This window comes from Lygodium microphyllum, chromosome 29, assembly GCF_053477565.2.
Source record: "Lygodium microphyllum isolate KBCC chromosome 29, Lygodium_microphyllum_v1.1.10, whole genome shotgun sequence".
Taxonomy (NCBI): Eukaryota; Viridiplantae; Streptophyta; class Polypodiopsida; order Schizaeales; family Lygodiaceae; genus Lygodium; species Lygodium microphyllum.
The window spans coordinates 11,697,099-11,714,750 of NC_141163.1; the positions used below are offsets into that span (position 1 = coordinate 11,697,099).

At 41.5% G+C, this 17,652-nt stretch overlaps 1 protein-coding gene across 3 annotated transcripts in view; it reads left to right on the plus strand.

The window, feature by feature from the left end:
* Positions 1-17,652, plus strand: part of LOC148010383 (uncharacterized) — a 43,711-nt gene that overhangs the window by 17,742 nt on the left and 8,317 nt on the right. For 2 of the 3 annotated variants that reach the window (XM_087672002.1, XM_087672000.1), the window contains exons 2-13: positions 12,508-12,795; positions 12,884-12,949; positions 13,048-13,188; positions 13,280-13,412; positions 13,651-13,730; positions 13,835-13,898; positions 14,015-14,127; positions 14,209-14,395; positions 14,467-14,501; positions 14,587-14,640; positions 14,782-14,868; positions 14,973-15,101. In XM_087672002.1, coding sequence (XP_087528128.1) covers positions 12,508-12,795; positions 12,884-12,949; positions 13,048-13,188; positions 13,280-13,412; positions 13,651-13,730; positions 13,835-13,898; positions 14,015-14,127; positions 14,209-14,395; positions 14,467-14,501; positions 14,587-14,640; positions 14,782-14,868; positions 14,973-15,101 — 1,377 coding nt within the window. The remainder of the gene's footprint in view (positions 1-12,507; positions 12,796-12,883; positions 12,950-13,047; positions 13,189-13,279; positions 13,413-13,650; positions 13,731-13,834; positions 13,899-14,014; positions 14,128-14,208; positions 14,396-14,466; positions 14,502-14,586; positions 14,641-14,781; positions 14,869-14,972; positions 15,102-17,652) is intronic. The other variant, XM_087672001.1, reaches the window with a different exon arrangement.

Consider the following 17,652-nt stretch of genomic DNA (forward strand, 5'->3'; position numbering starts at 1 on the left):
GTAGAGAACACACAACAAATATGAGAAGAACAAAATTGCATAAATTTCAACTGAACAAATACAAAGATGGCTTTTTCCACTAGTGCATTTTCATTGTGAAGCTTATATGGCGATCTAGACAGATGATAGGCAAAGAGCTCAAGGATAGTTGGAAGAACTTTGACTGGGTGAAAGATAGATTGACGATTGGCTTTGGCGGGGTCTTCCTTTAATAGCTTGGGAAGGTAGTCTAGTTGGCTTGTTCGACCATATTATGAACCTTCCCTAGTCAACCAAGGAATATTCCAGGGAATATTTTTTTTAAATTGTTGGGCCAAGGGCATTGCCCAGGAAACTCTATAGGCGGGTCGCTTCCTTGGCTCCTAGACCCCAAAATAGGGATCCGTCATAACTGCCATGGGCCGCAACTCAATGCATTGTGCTTTGAGTTGCTATTGGCATAACGACTCTCTCTAAAACCGAGGCTAGATCCACAAAGGTAACCTTTTTTGCCATCTGGGCACATAGACCTCATTTGACATACAAGTCAAGACCTAACCAATGTTCGTGCTCACTCATGGCTTCTCCTCATAATGGGGGGACTCACAACTTAGAAAACCATGGATCATTAGTGGCACTTTACAAGGGTGAGGCATTGAGTATATCTAACATGAAGTATTGCTGCTTAGCCTTGCATAGAAGCAAAAAAAGCAAAATGCAAAGGTTGATCAGGAAATGTAGACAATAGCTGCAGCAAATGCAGTTGACCTGCAGAAAAACAGGACGCCTCAGCCGACAGACACCAAAACAGTGATGTGGAAGGGTCAATAATAGGTCCCCAGCCATGAAACAGGCCCAAAAAATCACAAATGAAGATGGCAGACTGCAAAACACTGAGAATGTAGCTGAAAAACAGGCCGAAATTTAGTAGAGGATGGTCATCCAGGCTGTAAATCATCGGAACAGTCAGAATTAGGTCCAATCAGTAGACAAAAGTCGAAACTCAGACTTGAAATAGTGTAAAACAGCAGGAGAAATAGTGATCTTGCAATTTGATACCATATTAGAAGTGGGTGCAACGATGGAAGTGTGGAAAACTACTATAATAGATTGTTGAACACAAGAGACAAAGGAAAAGTGAAACACTACAAAAGAAAAGAACACTGCACAAAGAACTCAAAAGCAAAGAGATGCTTGAGAAATGGAATCCATATACCAAGATATGAGACAATACGAATCCAATGTGAGTCACTTGCTGTCAAGGCTCCAGCACTAGCTCCCTCTCTCCACTAGAGATGAATGACAGTTGATACTAATGATTGTGGAAGAGGAGTGCCTAATATATAGGTCAAATTAATGCCATAAATGATGTTAGGTCGGCTAGTAATAAATGCCATAAGAACCATCAAAATGATAAATATAAAATGCCTAAAATAATTAGAATGTGCCCATCCCCCTCTAGCATAGATTCATACATGAACTAATATATTCGCTAACATGGTCACCTCTCAAGATGAGATTATCCACATAAAGCATGAACAACACGTGCCCTCTAGTTAAGGTGTGGATATACGACTTGGGATTGAAAGAGGAATGTCGATACTCTAGCTTCTCTCAGAGAAATGAGTCTATTTTCTCGTTCCAAGCACGTGGAGCTTGTTTGAAGTCGTAAAGAGCCTTCTTCAACTTTTACATTTTGCCAATGAATGAGGAAAAGCCAGGAAGTTGCTCAACATAGATTTCCTCCTTCGAATCTCCATTGTTTAAGGAAGGTAGACTTCACATCAAGTTGATAGACCGGTCACCTCCTATGATTGGCTAAGGCAAGAACGGCCCTAATGGTAGCCATTCTAGGGTAGGTGCAAAGGTGTCGTGGAAATCCACCCTTGGAAGCCCTTTGCAACGAGCCACGCCTTGTGCTTATCCAGAGTGTCATCACTATGGTACTTGGTCTTGGAGACCCATTTAACTCCAATCACCTTCTTATGAGCAGTCGAGTGCCATGTCACTCAATTGAGTCCAACTCCTACTCCATAGCCTTTTTCCAATGCTGTGATTGTAAAGTCTCCTTCACGAAGGTGGTCTCCCTATTGTGCATGGCACGAGACATCATGCAATAGTTAGTACAAACAAGCTCGGTGGAGGTCAATGCTGCCCTCATTGCTTTGACTATGTCGAAGTCTTTGAAATGTCCACTATGGCTAGCGAAACGAGTGAATTCGGTGGTGAAGCAATCTTCTTGTCCACTGAGGGTGGAGCTTCAATATGCAGAGGCTCCAAAGGCATTGGAGGAGATGCTCGACTATCACATGGATCTCCAAGGAGGGGATGCTTAACAACCCCCTATGCAGTTAAAAACTCCACGAACCAAATATCTTGACTCGTGTATATTTCTTGGGAAACAGGATCATAAAGCGTGTATCCCTAGGATTGCGAGTTGTAATTCACGAACACTTGTCCTTTTGAAGCCAGTTCAAATTTATCCCTCTTTATTCTTTAGGATGTGAACATAAGCATCACTCTCGAACATCCTAAAATAAGGAACATCCGGCATTTTACCAAAGCCAGCCTCAAAAGGTGTCATACCAACCATCTCATAGCCCTACCATCTCGATCACATTGCAATTTTTCCGCTCCAAGATGCCATTTTCCTAAGGTGTATTTATGTTGGCAAACTCTTGGTGTATGCTAGGATTTGCACAAAACCGAGCTAGCTCATGGGAGAAAAACTCCTCTCCCTCCTATCCCCTCCGCTAGAATGTAGGGTCTTGAGTTTTTTGTGAGACTAGTTCTCCTCAAAGATCAACTAATCCCTAAAGTCTGAGAATGCTTTTGATTTCAGCTCTAAGAAATGTGTCCATGTCATCTTGCTAAAATCATTTACAATTAGCATAAAATACAACCTTCCCTTAAGGGAGTTTGTTTGCATTGGTCCACATAAGTCCGTCGAAACAAGCTCCAAGGGCTCCTTAGCCCTTTGTGAAGCCTTACTGAGAATAGCATATGTATGTTGCTTGCCACGAATGCAGGATACACATGGTGGGTGGCTTACTCCAATTGTTGGCAATTTGCTCACAAATTGACCACGAGCTACCTTTCGAATGCACTTGTAGTTGAGGTGGCCAAACTGAGCATGCTATGGCGGATTGAAGAGCTATCACCTATGAGAATTTTCCCATACCTTGGACGCATAGAAACAATACCATTATGTGGCGAGAAGCGCCACTACTATCCGCAATCCACTCGTGAAATTGTGTGGCCAATATTGTTGCATCAATGATTGTCAGAGAGCATCCTCAATTACCTCCAAATGGAGGAAGGTGGCTGATTACGGAGCAACCACCGCTCTTGAGTCCTTTGTAGTTTTTCCCTTCTTGGTGTTGTTCTTGTCCTTGTCGGTGCAATTCTTCTTCCAATGACCTGTCTTTCCATAGATATGGCAAGTAGACTCCTTGGCTTTATCTTACTTAATCTTCTTGTCCTTGTTATTGCTATTGTTCTTTTTCTTGTGTTGGGAAGATTGATCTGTCAACGCCTTCGATTTGTGAGCGTGCTAACCTTTGGGTTGTTCCTGTTGGTCCAAGACCATTGGAATCAACTGTTGAGAAACCCTTCACCCACAGTTTGCGTTTTTGCGTTTAGGGTTTGCAGTCTCAAAAAGGGCCGCCACCCTAGACTGGCTGTGCCTATTTATAGGCCACTCTCTCATTCATTCCTTATGGCTGGTCCTTCAGTTCGTCACTCCCACTCTCTCTTTGTCAGTTTTTTGACTCTCTCTCTCTTCCATCATCTCTCACTCTTTCTCCTACCACCATCTCCAAACTCTCTTGGTGCCAACCTTCATCTCCAGTTGGTCGTGTTTATGGTGGCAATGTGCTCCTCTTTAGCTGGCGTCCATCCTCCATTGTTAGTGACAGCACCTTTTGTGCTCCTACACCTTGCGTTTGGAGTCCACACTCTCTTGGCGTCAGCATCTACCCTATTTGGCATCATCCTCCACCCTTTTGGTGGCTCTACCTTCTTGCATTTGGCTGCCAAGGAGGTTCCTCACCATCTGGCGTCTCTCTCTAGCAGGCAGCTCCCTCATTAGAGGCAGTTGCACCTTGCGTTTGGTTCCTAGCTGCATCCCACCCTCTTGACGTCACTCCAATGGCTGGCGTCACCTCATTAGGCTTGCGTTTTGCAGACGGAGGCTTCATTGGCTGTCTCCTTGCTCGTAGGTACCACTTTTCATCCCTGCGTTTGTAGATTTAGAGGCTCCTCACCGTTCGACGGCAGTCTCTCTACTGTAGGCGACACCTTCTCATCTTGCGTTTGCAGACTCAGAGGCTTCTTCGATAGTCTTCCTGCACTGGAGGGCTTCCTTTGTGCTACGGCACCCTTGTATCAGATTCACTTCATCAGCATGATTCATCTTTCATCATCTTTTGTGTTTCTTTTCTCTCTCAGTGTTTGCCGTACACACTGTGTTTTCCCTCGTAAACCCTACTGTCTCTCTGGTCACTTAGTCATTTTGACACCAACTCCTCCCACTTAAGGGTCTATGTTCACCCTGAAGAAATCAAGGTCAAATAGAATGCACTGAATCAGGGCAGTACTTGTGAATGATGGAGGCATTATCTTCATGTCCTTTGAGGTAATCACCTTCCTTGCGTCTTGACTTGGATTTACAATTGGCGAAGCTTATTGACATATTCTCGCATAGAAGAAGACTTGTTGGGACTCAGTTTGCATTTGAATCTCTAAAGACATCCACTTCATAACAATCTTCTGATTGTATATTTGATCTAGCTCTAGCCATATTTGATGAGCCATGGTCAAAGTGCTTGATGTGAGCAATAACAACTCGAGCGCAAGAGAGAAGGGAAAGAGTAGATGTGGGCATTTAGTTTATCCCAATGTGTTTGTACCTTGAGCAACTCAACTTTATCATCAACAGAAAGCTTGGAGGGATCACGAGCTGTAGGATGGTCTATAGCCTTAGTCATGAGCTCCACCAAATCATAGGACTCTAGGATGATAAGCATCATTACCCAATAGGTGCGATAATTCTCCCCATGGAGCTTTTGATTTGAAGGAAGAGGCGGTAACATGGGGATCTTATGGCCCATATTAGCCTGAAACTCCACACGATCTTGGAAGTCATTGTCACTTGTATAACCTGCACAAAGACAAGGGCAGCCCCCTCTGACCCCTTTGACTGCGCACGTGGTGCTTACTAGGGTCCCTAATGAGTTTCAATTGTGCCCAAGAGAACTAGTTGTACCACTATAGCTTGACAATGCTAGGCTAGGGGATGACTAAATCTCTAACATTTAGAGGTTAACTTTTAAGAGAGCAAGAGAAGAGAGTAGAGTATAATAGAGGCAATTTGTATTTAATGCAGGACTGGGCCTTCTTTTTTTTGACAAGCAAGGAATTATAATGCTTTGGGCGTGGTGACCATTGCATCGGCAATGAAGGATTTGACACTAGGCATATGATGAACAAGTGAATGGGCTATGTGGCCCAAGGGTAAAGCAAAAGGAACAACATCAAATGTGAAAGTTCCATTAAACATGAAAGTTTGGGCCTGAAAATTAAGTTACATTGAAAGTTTTGCCAGTGAGAAGTTGTTAAAAGCCAAGCAGTCTCCTTATGTCTTAATGGGATGCTAGACAACAAGATCCATTTAGAAATTCACATATCACCATTTTTGGAAGTTGTCAAATGCCAATGAGCCCTCTATTTCTTGGCTGTCTTTTTGGTTGTGCTACTCCTTTTCCTAATTCTAGCTATGGAGAACATAGTTGCAGCATGTATGGGAGTCAAGGCAGCAACCAATCTTCTCTTCGCATGGAGAATCATTATGGTAGCTCCATATTTCCATTACTAGGAGAACCATCTTGTGTGTGAAGCATCCAACAGAGAGTAGTAACCAAGGAACGCCATAACCAAGTATCTTGCAAACCAGGATCCTCTAGGGAAGCCTCTAGAAGCACCATACATGTGTGTTGGATCTGCAGAGCTGGGAACACAGTCCAAGTAGAAGGTGAAGAAGTTGTAGCTATAGAGAACGCTTTACCAAGCATACTCTCAGCTCCAAGAGTAAGCCTTAGAGAAACAAGGTTAGGCCATGCTGCCATGGTGAGAGAACCATAAGCCCAAAAGATAAAATAGTCATAATAGAAATGGTGATATGCAAGAAGATAAATGGAAAATGAGAGAGTTAGAGATACATGGGGCACTTATGGCCAGCCATTGTAAACAATCTGAGTGCAACAGTTCACACATACACAAGGAAAAACCATAGAGTGGCACAATAGTAAAACTGAGCTTAGTGATGGGGCACAACACAAGTGTGAATGTGATTGGATGAGCAAAGATGCATGTTACCATTGTCAAACTGAGTTGTTAGCTCCAAACACAAGGATTATGAGGGTCAATTTCAGCTAAGGACATCATATCTACAATAGGGCAGCCCAAGAGGTAGCGGAACCTGTCAGAAGTGGTGCAGCAATGGAAGTGTAAACATAAGCTGTAATAAACTGCTGAAACACAAGACAAGTCAAAGGGAAAGAAAGAACACAATACAGATGAGAACTCAGAAGTATGCTCGGGAAATGGAATCCATATACCAAGACATGAGACAATACAGAAACAATGTGAGTCATTGGCTGTGGAGGTACTGGCACCTGCTCCCTCTCCCCAAGAACTGTCAGGTGATGAATGAACGAGGAGGAGGGAGCCTGACAATAAATAGGGCAAATAAATGCCAAAAATATGACTAGTCAGCCACCATTTAATGCTGGCCAACTGGCTGCAAATAATGCCAAACCACAATAAATGATGGCAAATAAAATGCCTAAATAATCTTTGAGCCCAGCCTGCTGTACCACAAGTATAGACTCAACCATGAACTGACTAATTTGCCAACAGAACCATCTCTTTGAAGTAGGAAGACAGGTCATCTAGTTGAGGAGAGGCTGCCTTATGTGAGATAGAGGTTTTGGATGGCAAAACACTTTGGTCAGTAGCTCCCATAGCAGTAGATGTATATATTGTGAACTTGTAATAGTCAATACATAGTAAAGAAGGCACTAGAATCGTAGATTCCACAATGTCTCTCGTCTCTCTCTCTCTTGGTGATGACAATGCAGTTGAGAACACAGGTGCAAACACATAGAGGTTGGAGAGCCATCCAAGACAAACAGGTCGGCCAGCATACAAGTGCCTGACAGTGGACAGGTTGGCCAATGAATGAAGCTGCTTAAAATCAAAACTTGCCGCCCTGGCTGTCCTAAGTGGTGCCTGGCCTAAGCCCTAATGGATAACAATGGCTAGTTTAAGTGTGGTGATCACACATGATTTTCCAGAAATTAGGCACAAGTCGTATTAGGATGCCTTAATTGTCCTTCCCTGAAAATGTATTTATTCCAAATCAGTAAGAGCCTAAGGTTGTGGGTGTGAACCTATATCTCAGTGAGTGCATCAGCATTGGGCAATTGCTCGGGATGGGAGATGCGGATGAGGTGGAGGGTTGCCCAAAGAAGGGTTTAGGGACAGGAGATGGAATAGCATACAAAAATCACATGTTTCATGTGGGGTGTGTGTATGGGCATTGGTTACATAGATTAGAGTGATGTGATGAGGAACACCTTTAAGTTGTGACTGTCTATTTTTTCAATTGTCCACATATAGGGTTCAACATACACTACTATTTACACTAACATAAGTTATCTGTGTAAACGTGGGCTAAGGCTAAAAAGTTATGGGGCTTTAAGCCAATTCATGTGTGTGAATATGGGATAAGGCCAAGTAAAGTGGTGATGTGATAAGTGTCTATTAATTTACTTAGGATTAAGCTATAATCAATATAGACTATAGTCATGTGAGGTTGGGAGGTGAGTGGAGACAGTTCACACCCACTTTCAATGTGAATTTGTTGGTAGACCCTTATTTCTGTGTGCTACAGCAATCACTATAAGGCATCTTTCATTGGTATTAGAGCCCACACATTAACAGATTGGAGGGGAAGAGTTGAAACTTGCCCACAATTGCAGGGAAAAAGCAAAACAACAGCAGGGGTTGACTGCAGAAGTCAATTGACAGCAATTAAATAACAAAATACACGTCTTTTTGTTCCTAAAGGGGGTGTGGATTAGTAATACTCCATTATCACAGCATTACAGGCCAAAGCGATAGTTTTCTTTTCTTCAAACATCAGCCATGACTGTTATACTTGCTGTAGGCTGTAACCTGCATGAAACTCTTCCAGACAGACACGCACACCCATAAACAGACAAAAAAACCTGTTTATTTGCTGCCACGGCATGAATTTGCAGCAAAAACTTCCTCTTCCAAGTGGCAAACAGCAGTGATCTGATCAATCAGCTTGACATGACTGCTGTAAATGCTCTGGACAGCAGTGAATCAACTCGTGTTGGTCATACTATTACTTGAAACAATTAAATAGAGTTTCAGCCAGCAATTTGGAATGGGTCATAGATAGTGCACCCAAGATCTTAGAAGAGGTGATTTAGTTTGAGCAAATTTTTGAAGATAATACATACTTGAGCCCCAATGGTATGGAGTCCAAGGCTAAGGAGTTTGGTGTCTTTATATCAATGGAAAAACTAAAAAGGAAATTCTCCTTCCCAAAACATAAGAAGTTGCAGCAGCCACCCTTTGTTAATTGGCAAATCGTAGATTCTAAGTTTAGCCGAATGTAAATATAAGTTTGTCTTTTGCTTGTAGTTGCAGCAGCCACCCTTTGTTAATTGGCAAATCATAGGTTCTAAGTTTAGTTGAATGTAAATATAAGTTTGTCTTTTGCTTCTTCATCACCCAACCTTTTTGTGTGGAATTTCCCTAAAAGAAAAAGGCGGAATATGAAAAAGAACACCCTGACAAGGGAAAAGAGGACAGACAAATCCATATAGTTTAATGGACAAACAAATCCGTATAGTTTAGAGCTTCAAACTAGCCTAGGTAGAAAATTATAATTCTTTGAAGGTTTTGGGTTGTACATCACACACAGGTATTGCATATCAACCTCCATGCGTCAGCCTACATTTAAAATGGGTTGATTGATGTCTCAACCACTTATACTTTCATCAAGCATGAATTGGCTAAGAAGGTAGCTTGCCCAATAAAGGAGTAAACATCAATATGTCAGCGCACCAATGAAATTGGGATACAAGATTATAGGGATTGTCTTGATTTCCAGATCATGAATATGGATACTGGATAGGGATGATGTATTAATAGATAGAGGTAGGTTATGGTTCTTAGATCTGCGATTCATAGGAGCTATCATCACAATTCACTAGAATTTGAACAAGACCAAAATCTTTGTAGTTGAAGGTGAACAGATTGCCCTGAACTCACTTCTGGTTCATTTGCCTGAATTAGAAACCCTTAATGATAAAAAGGTGCATATAGCTAGTAGGTTTTTAAAAGGTTTAAACTAGATAAAAATGTTTTTATTCTTGTGAATATAGTAGTCGAACCGAGTTAGCCCTGTTACTAGATGCAAATTAAGATTCGTTCTAGTTGATTTATCTTATGGGCTGCTATCTAATAGAGGGAAGTTGATCATCTCATAGACTAAATTAGAGATGCACATGTTATCTCTAAATCCCTTATAGGTTGAGTGAAGTTTGATCCCACAAAGTAGAAAGGCAAATCAAAAAGTATTTAGAGAAGGGGTTTACTAGACCTAGCAATTCACTGTGGCCTTCACTTATTTTATATGAATGTTAAAATACTCTGCATGGTGGCTTTCATGACAATTGTAATGTTAAATAGAAACGAGCATGAACAAAATCAGTACTGTCTTTGTTGTATAGAATTGAGATGATATTATCATATCTCATTGTTAACTGTATGAAGAAGTTGCGCAACAAGGTGAGGTTGAGCAATGGGAGCACCAACAGCAGCAAGTTGATCGAGAACGTCTCTGGAATTATCAATATGAGAAGCCATGAAAGTAGAAGACTTATAATCCAAACCATACAAACAATCTCATAGATGCAAAACTCAGTGATGGATTTCTCTTTACATGTAGAAGGAATATTTTTCCAATTTGCGTTTTAAGTAAGGAAAATTAAAGACATGCAACATGAGTTTGGAATAGTAGAAAAAATATGTGGTCTAGCAGCTTGGTCTTTGTTCGCCCTAGTATATTTAAGTAAATATCAACTCATCAAATAAGAGACGTTTAGTAATAAGAGCACCACCAACATGTATAGGTTGCTGGGAACATTCCAAGTCACCATTTATGATTTCTGTAGGTTCATCACCTTCAACAATCAAACTCTTCATGGCTTTTCGGACAAGAATCCATGGCCTTGGAAAACATGGATGGAATGTTGGCCAGATGGATAACCAGATTAAGAGCCATATGTGCCATGGAGAACACCAGAATAATAATAAATTGGTTGTTTGCAATGACAATAATAATAACAAACAAGAGGCTAAAAGGAAAGTGAACAAGATATTTCAAACCTTGAGCAGAAGGCTCTAAAAAATGTGTGACAAGATGAAGGGGTCATTGTCCTATAATTAGTATGAATTTATGACAAGAAAAACACTGCAAACATACAGCGATGTGAGATTCTTATGCATGTTTATAAAGACCGTGGCTAAGTTGCTTTGATACTGTTTTCATGAGGTATAGACAAAGAGAGAGCACTGATTGCTCCTATTACAAAAAAAAAAGGAACACTGATTTCTCCCAAGGCCCAAAGAAGCGTTTGATTATGATAGTGCATAGGTATCTATAGGTGAGTCCTATCTTGAGTTAGTTATCTAAAGGTGAGTCCTAGCTTGAGTTAGTGTTAGCTATATATATAGTGTCAACAAGTAAGACTTTGTAAATTGTTGCCTGAATTGCTTAGTTTGTTAGTTTTTTGCAGAACTCTCTTACTCAGTGTGGTCTGGATGGCCGCTTAAACTTGTTTGGGGTTTTTTAGTTGTAATTTATTTGTTTGCATGCCTTTGCAAAACACTGAAATAGGAAATGAAGTTTGGACAATTACCACCTAAATATGGGCTGAAATGCCTCCTAATGGGATGGTTTTCATGTCTGTAAAGTATAAATAGAAGTTGGTTGCACATCGGTCATTTTAAATGAAAGCCAGAAATTGATATACCATTTACAAGGTCAACTGGGGGGTTGAACATACCTTAATAACTCAGTCACAGATATTCTGATAACCCTGACCTCTCAATGACAATGCTCTACTGGGTTCTGTAATTCTTTGTGAATGTGAGATGATATTTAAGAACTCTTGCCACTGTAAGTACACCTTGTTTGCCTGGATTTTTTTGTGAAAGACATTTTTAGCTCAAATATATTTGACTCAGTAGATTTTATGTTTGCAAGGCAAAGTCCAGGCTTCACATATTAAGTTCTAGTAGATTGAGTACTGATCAGATCACGAACAAGTGTGCTTGAAGCCTCAGTGTATTCTTGGACCTATTTTGCAATGATGGTGGAAGAAAATCTACTATTCATGGAGCCTTAGCAGTGGTTTCCTTGCCAGGGTAAGTTCAAGTGTCTAAAGGAAGAACTTAGTCTTCCTGTTTATAAGGTGTTTCTGTTCCCTCAGGTCTCACTAGCCATAGCCCTGAATAACTTCCAAGTAAATGAAAAGGAATTCCTCAAACTTAAAATGATGCAAAGGATTTGTTTGCATTTTGTGAATGTGTTAATATGAGTCAGGTGTGAGTATGGCATGATCATTTTTTTGTTGGATGATTCTAGCATTATTCTATTTGTCTACCCGGGCATTTTGTCATCCTAAATCTACAAAGATGCCATGCCGATGTAGAGTTGGGTTTTTACAGGAAAATCACGGGAATAAGTCCCAGCTGACATCTCACAGACATCATTTGCTTTACTGTTCTATTTATAGAGAAGATCAGCCAGGTGTCACCCTCTTCTATGGACCTTTGTCAAGCTTTAACTTTTTTGAATGAAAAGTGACAGGACAAGTTCTCCTTTCTTATAGTAACAAAGGGCAAATACAACATTGTTACACTAAGTTTTTGTTTTGTTTTTTTTGGTGTTGGGGAGGGCAGTTGTGTGGAAGAGCTTACTGATCTAAAAGCCCCCTTTGCAATTAGTGTTCTGTGTTTCATGATTCCTGGAAAGGGATGGTGTGAAAGAGCTTACTGATTTGAGAGCCCTCTCCTGTAAATGTTGTTAGGTTGTCTTCCTCTTTTTGGCCGTGAAATTAATAATGTTTTTGACTTCTCCCTGATATAGACCTTGCAGAAGCCAGTACTGTAGCAAGGGCAGTGGTAGTTCGTACTCGTAGGGAGTTAAAACACAGAAATAGAATGGTTATAAAATATGATGATAATGGAGCAGTTGTTAGTGTTTTCCCCCAAAAATACTTTTTCGTGAAAATAGCTGAGCACAGATGTGCTTGTAAAGTTGGATTTAAAGCAGGTAATGGCTGAATTGGCTGCAGTTGTTGAAGATCAAATTAAAATTGGAACAGTTCTTGACTATTCTGGTTTTGATTGGCTTGGTGGCAGGAGCTTTTACCTCTTTTTAACAAGTATGGGCAAATAACCAGTGTGTCATTTGAAAATGAGAAGCATGATGGAGCAGTAATACGCTATGAACATTATTCAGGAAATGTGGAGGAGTTTCTTTCACAAGTTCGTCAAGCCCTGAATGGTTCAAAGTTGGGCGATAGGACTCTCATTGTTGAGCCTTTTCGACCAGATTCTCTCCTTTTCATTGGAAATTTGACTCTGGATATTGATGATGATTGCTTACATAAAATGTTTGAACCACATGGGAAAGTTGAGCGTGCTTTTGTAAGACGTTTTAGCTATTTGTAAATTTGTTACCTACATGAAGTTTGTATTTTTCCAGCAGATGGAAAATAAACAAACATTTATGCAGGTGTTACGGAATGCAGAGGGACGGAGCAAGGGCTATGGGTTTGTTGAGTACAGCCTGAAATCGCAGGTAATATTATGTAGTCAAAGCAAGTCCTGTTACCACCATCCTCCACTCTTCTTTTTCTGAGTATAACTGTGGCAGTAAAATTTTGTTTGGGGTCGTAGGCCACTGCTGCAAAAATGTCGATGGGCAACATAAATATGGATGGTCGAGTACTAAGGGTTGAATGGTCCGATTGCCGTAGAGTCGCTGATATGTTTTCAACTGTTCTATTTATTGACAGATTACCCAGAGAATTTTTCCATGTGAGTGCAGGCTTTAATGTATATTGAAGTTTTCATGTCTTTGTACTTAACCTGTCCATGGCTATTAATGCTATACGTTTATCTTGTTCAGATTGAAAAATCATTAAAGGATTTGTTTGGAAAGTATGGGAAAGTTAGAGATTGCCATGTGGCGATCGGAATCAATCATCAGTATCGAGGGTTTGCTTTCATTGATTTTACCCATTCCATAAGTGCTGATAAAGGTAAGTAGGTAGCGTAGGATGGGCTAATGTTCTAGGTCTTCAAACTCCTGCAATACCCAATCTTGTCTTTTTGTGTTCTTGTCTGCTGTCATTGAGTAGTTAGGTGGGTGTGGCCACCCAATATCTGCATACATTGCGCTGGTGGTTTGAGAGGGATCATCAAGTCCTGCTAAAACTTGAAATAGTGAATCTATACTGTATTTACCTCTGGCTACTTGTTCATTCTTTTCCACTCCAGCACATCAAGCATTGGATGGTCATACTTTGGAGGGTTCAAGTATTCGAGTTAGTTTTGCCAATCCTTCAAAATCTGCACAGGTAGACTTCTGAATTTTGGTACAAGTTGCGTTTGGACTGTTTTGCTCCATGGTTCAGTTTCACATGCCATAATTTCATATATTTTATTGACCTCTGCTTCGCAGTCATACAAGTTCCGCTATGGGACTGAGGCAGCTCAAGCTGCATTTGGGACGATGGGTAGAGGAGGTAATGATCTTTCCAATATCTGCAAAAGTTCAATTCAAATTCTGTATTTGACAGTTACTACTGCCTGCAGTTCTTTTTTCTGATCTGAATATCTTCCTGCTTCTTGAAATTTGAAGCTCCTGGACCAGTTCCTGGGTCCACACCAAGGGGACCTTCACCAATGCCTTTAATGCCAGCTCGATTTATGAGCCCAGCTCGGCCAGGAATGATGGGGATGGGGATGGGAATGGTAGGCTATTGGTGCCTTCATCAAACAAGCCCCTTGTTTTGACAAATTTATGTGCTCTTAGATTTACTTAATTGTTGGCAGCAGCAATTTGGGAGGGGGCCTCATGACCGAGGAACTCTCTCACCCCTTGTGAGCAGTGGCGGAGGCATGCTTGGTCCTGGTTCAGGATTGCAGGGCCGTGGATCGTTTATGATAGGAGGAAATATGTCTGGGCGACCGGGAATGGCAGTCATGGGAAGTCATATGCAGAGACTTCCGTTTGGCCAAGGTACACCTTAAAAAATTATTATTCTTTTGGCCGATTCCTTGGAGTTTTCTGACATTACCTTTTCAATACAGGAGCTGTCACTATCACACCTACTGCAATTGCCCAGGTTGGACTGCTTGCTTATTTGATTGGTGAGACCTTTGGGTTATTTCCTGTTGTTCATGGCATTTTAAATTTTCTTTTATTTCTAGGTAGCTACAGCCCAGGCTAAAGCACGCGAAGAAGAAGCAAGGGCAAGAGCAGAGGTGATAGCGTCCTCCCTCAGTTCAAATAGATGGACAAGTTGCAAATAGTCAATCTCCCTAATTTATGACACCATGCTTTGTAGTATGTCAGAATGTACCAAGTAGTCTTATGCTTCTTTGATAGTTGAATGCTTGTTGCAGGCTGCAAAGCAAGCAGCCATGAGACCGGTTTCAGCTGATTCAATGGCTATGGAACACTATCAAAGATATCAGCAGGGTCCACAGCAGGTTCACATTAGTGGGATTTGGAGTGTGTCTGTTGGTTGTCAAACTGTGAGCTGCTTGGCATTTAGCAAGTTTGGGTAATTGCTAAGGTGTGATAATTGCTGCAGAATTATTATCCACAGCAGCAAACAAATGCATACAATCAGCAATACAAGCAGCCCGAAAATATGTACCCTTATCAGCAAACATATCAACAATCCACAGCCCAGCAAGCTTCATACCTCTCACAATATCAGGCATGAAGACAATTATTGTTTCTTAAAACCTGGAATTGGTTGCTTTCATGTTTGTGGAGTTTTCAACTTCTGGTGACATTGTAGTTCAAAATAAACTATAAAAGGCCTGAATGCCGCGAACAAACTTGAGGAAAGGTAAAGTGTGTTAAAATTTGTGTCAGAAAGGGCTCGTGACAAAGTGTGTTAAAATTTGTGTCAGAAAGGGCTCATGACAATAGTGCAAGTAGAATTGTGGCATGCTTTGCTCAAGATTTGTTCAAGCTGTATGCAAAGGAGTCTCTTGGTTGAGGGTTGTGGGACATGGTGACCTATGTATTAGGAAACATCAGAAACATCCAGGTGTTTCTCAAACAGAGGAGACAATTGAATTGAAAATTTGTCCTCGAAGATTACATTCAGCCCAAATTTGCATGTCAAATCAAATCGTCCCTTTTTGCCTATTAAAAGATGGCCTTAGGAGACATGGATTTGAAGTTTGAACACATTTAGTAGCAGCTTTCGTAATTCATGTGACATGTCACATGGTCCATGGATTTGTTTTGATATCGTATAGAGACATGGATCATTATTACTATTTTGAATGATTGTAGTTTGTATATTTTAGCAGTTTTTAAACCACGGTATTATTGTTCTTTTATATTCATGAAATCTAGTTGATGAATCTTGGAATTCATATACTATGTGTGTAAATTGTTGGCCTATTGATTGTTGACTTAGATTTTCTCTAAACGCTATGTTTGTCTCTGAAGTCTTGCTCCTTAAAAGACTCTCTTTGTGTCCAGAGTTTGAGTTAAACAGTTCGAGGCATCTCTGATCCCCTTGTATCCATCACCCTACAGAGGGGTCCACATTCATCTCAAAAAAGGCAAAGGAATCTCTTTCTCATAGTACATTGTACATAGATGAAACCAAGGGAAAGCCTCAAAAACTTCCAGCAATTTTAACCTGAATAATGCTACAAATTGTCCCAAATGCTTGATGAGACCTCAATTAGGATGAACTTGGGAGGAATACGCAAAAGCCCCAAATTTGCCACAGTGAAATTGAAGAGAAACTTGGAGTGTATAGGACAAGACCCAAATTCGGAGATTACTAAATGCAAATTGCTGCAAGAGGATGACAATTTTTGTGATTTAATTAAAAGCTGCAAAATTGTTGATGAAATTGTGGCAGAATTGCATCAGTTTAATAAATTTCCCAAATTGGGGCTTGGGTGGTGGTTCCTGAATGGGAGCATGTGAATGGGAGACTTCTTGGTAGGGAATAAGGAGGAGCATGTGAATGAGAGACTTCTTGACAGGGAATAAGAATTGTTTGAATGGCTGCTCAGGATGACGAGGTGGGGTTTGGGGGGAGAAAACTGCTATTTAGGTGGCAGTTGGCATCCAGTCAAGGTGGCATGAGCTAGATGGTAGTCAAGATGGTTGGTAAAGCAGACAACAATTGGCACACAACAGATGATGTGGTCCCATTTGTGAATCGGTGACCTCTTTTTTGGCGATGTGGCTGTTTTTACGAAGTGGTAGGCAAGTCGGGAGTTTGATGGGTCCAAGGAGCTGAGTGTGTGTGACCAGAGATGTGGTGTGCAGGACAAAGAAGCAATCTGGGCAATGGCCAGGCTGCACATTGGCATCTGGGTGTCAGCATATGCACCTCTTGGACTGGCGGGTGGGCAAGGTAGGGCAGGGTGGACACCAGCGTGGGCAATAGGCATGGGCAGCAGACATGGGCAGCAGGACAGTTGTGGTCAGGAGCTGGATGGTCCAAAGTAGTGGGCAGGGCCTTTTCACAGGGCTGGACAGGATGGTCCTATCGGCCTGCCTGCCCACCATGTGGTAGACCAACCAGGCCTGTTACAGTTGGCCTGCCCCAGTTGGTCAGTTCTGGGAGGCCAACTGCATTACTCTCTCTTGCCCTGGTGGTGAACTTAGTTTGAGGTCTTGCGGCTGTTGATACATGCCCAGCCTTGTATTCAGCATTCTGCCCTTTATTCAGCATTTCAATGTTTTGCCTCCTCAACTCTATGCCGTGTTCAGCACATTTAATCAGTTTGAGCACAGGGTTTCACAGCTCTCTGACGTTGTATTAGAGCAGGTTTGGGGCTGATCAAATGTGGATAGACTTGAAGAGGAGAATGTGGTGTGACACAAAGGCAGTGTTTCTAATGCACGGGTGCAAGTCGGAGGGCTGCACATCAAGGCAAGGCTAGAGCTGTGAGAGGGTTCAACGGAAGAGGAAACATGAACATGGAGAGAGAAGGGAAGAGAGATTGCAATGAAAGAAGAAAATTTGCACTGAAATTGAATGGAAGCTGAGTACAAAGATGGACTGATCAGTCCGTGCACACATCCCAAGGCATCAGTGAGGGCACCGAGTCAGGCTGATGATGGAAGGCAGCATTGGAAGACAAAGAAGGGTCCTTGTATATCAGAGTATGCTGAAGCCTGCAAAGGATAAACTTGCGAATGACCAGCCATGTGAGGGGTGTCAAAATGACTAGGTGACCAGAGAGACAGTAGGGTTTGTGAGGGAAAACACAGTGTGTGTACGG